Raw genomic sequence first — 1,612 nt, 5'->3', positions numbered from 1 at the left:
TTCTGCTGCCACAGGGGAGCCAGCGGATCGCAGGGAGAGCCAAAAAAAACAACCCAGGACAGCACTCACTGCCACAACCAGCGGCATCCCCAGGGGCGGCCCAAACACCGGGAGACCCGACATCCCACTGGGAACCGGCACACGGCCCCACCCCGTCGGGCACAGAAAGGCCAAATCTCTCACATCTCTCTGAAAATACACCAAGTCACAGAACGGGAAGGTAATTGAAGAGGTATCTAAAGCGCGAAGGCCTCAGAGGGACCAAAGGGACAGTCGGGCCACAGTTTAGTTTGCATCAGAGCAGCCAGAAGAACAACTGCAGAGAGAGAGAGAGAGACAGAAACAGCCACTGACGTGTTAAAGCAGCAGAAGCCAAGTGTCAGGAGAAACACCATCCTCACGCCACTGGGAAGAGATCTGCTGGGCATTTTTTTAGTTTCCTTTTCCGAATTAGATGCCGAAAACTCAAAGCTCGAGTTTTTCAACGTTGCTATTTCAGTACAATATGAGACTTCAGGTTTCCATTTGTTATACAGCAATTACTGTCAAGCCTCTCTGCTCTCCCAGTCCTCGCAGGCTGAGCCGTCTTAAATTCCTTCTCCGAATGACATTTTGAACTCCTACTTGTTAAAAAAGGCAGAAACCAGTTTTATATTTTACTCTGGAGACAAGTGGAAAAACCTTTCAGCTCTGGCAGCAAGACAGCTCTGACGTATGGAACAGGCTTAGGGAAGGGAAGGCAACCTCTCACGGCCAAATTTTAACTGCTCTCAGAACAGGAGAACGCCGTGAAACAGAGCAGAAGCGACCCCAGCAAAACCCCACTCCGCTGCAAAGAGAAGTCTGATTGAATACATCGGTATTATTTATCTGTCATTTCTTCCGAGAGTGAAAGCGCTGAGTTTAAAAGATCGTTACTTACGCGACATCTTAAGAAGAAATCCTTGTAACCCCCCTTCAGGACGTACAGCTCTGGGTAATGGAGGTTGGGGTATTCGTTACCCAGCCTGTCCCGCTCTCTCACAAACCGGCACCTGTAGCAGGGTAAGATCCTCCATTAAACCTCACATTCAGCAAATAACACATTAAAAGAGCGTTCACCCCAAATTTCCCATTCCTCGCATTAAGGAAGCGAGCCACAGCCCATCAGGAAGAGGCGGACAAGCCGCACCGGCGCTGTGGCTAACTGGTTTTTCCCTGGCCACCTCTAAGCATCCCAGCACACCAGCCCAACTTCAACACGGCCCATTCGCATCACGGGTTGTGTCACGGCCCCACCAGAGGTGACAACCAACGCCTACTTGTGGGAAACCGCGTATTGAGTAGCGTGCCAGCACAGTAACCCCTGCCACCCCGAGAGCTTTGCCCCCCAACGGCCCCACCAGAGGTGACAACCAACGTCTACTCGTGGGAAACCACGTATTGAGTAAGCGTGCCAGCACAGTAACCGCTGCCACCCCGAGAGCTTTGCCCCCCGCTGGCACAGCAGTACGTTCTTATCTCGGGGAGCGTGGGATAACTCACATTCGGGGGCCCCGCTCTGAAGAAAACTCGCAGTGGAACACTATTATCACTCGTTTGTTCTCCGATGGCTGGATTGGCTTCTTCAGCA

The 1,612-nt window shown here is 51.8% G+C and overlaps 1 protein-coding gene across 1 annotated transcript in view; it reads right to left on the bottom strand.

Annotated features, from left to right (window-relative positions):
- Window positions 1-1,612, bottom strand: part of CDC25A (cell division cycle 25A) — a 12,229-nt gene that overhangs the window by 561 nt on the left and 10,056 nt on the right. Inside the window, exons 14-15 of the mRNA XM_009885690.1 lie at window positions 1,525-1,604; window positions 923-1,034 (exon numbers count right to left, since the gene is read on the bottom strand). Coding sequence (XP_009883992.1) covers window positions 923-1,034; window positions 1,525-1,604 — 192 coding nt within the window. The remainder of the gene's footprint in view (window positions 1-922; window positions 1,035-1,524; window positions 1,605-1,612) is intronic.

Source organism: Charadrius vociferus, unplaced genomic scaffold (assembly GCF_000708025.1).
Source record: "Charadrius vociferus isolate BGI_N301 unplaced genomic scaffold, ASM70802v2 scaffold825, whole genome shotgun sequence".
Classification (NCBI taxonomy): Eukaryota; Metazoa; Chordata; class Aves; order Charadriiformes; family Charadriidae; genus Charadrius; species Charadrius vociferus.
Note: the sequence above shows the minus strand (reverse complement) of the source record. Positions and strands in the feature narration are given on the sequence as shown.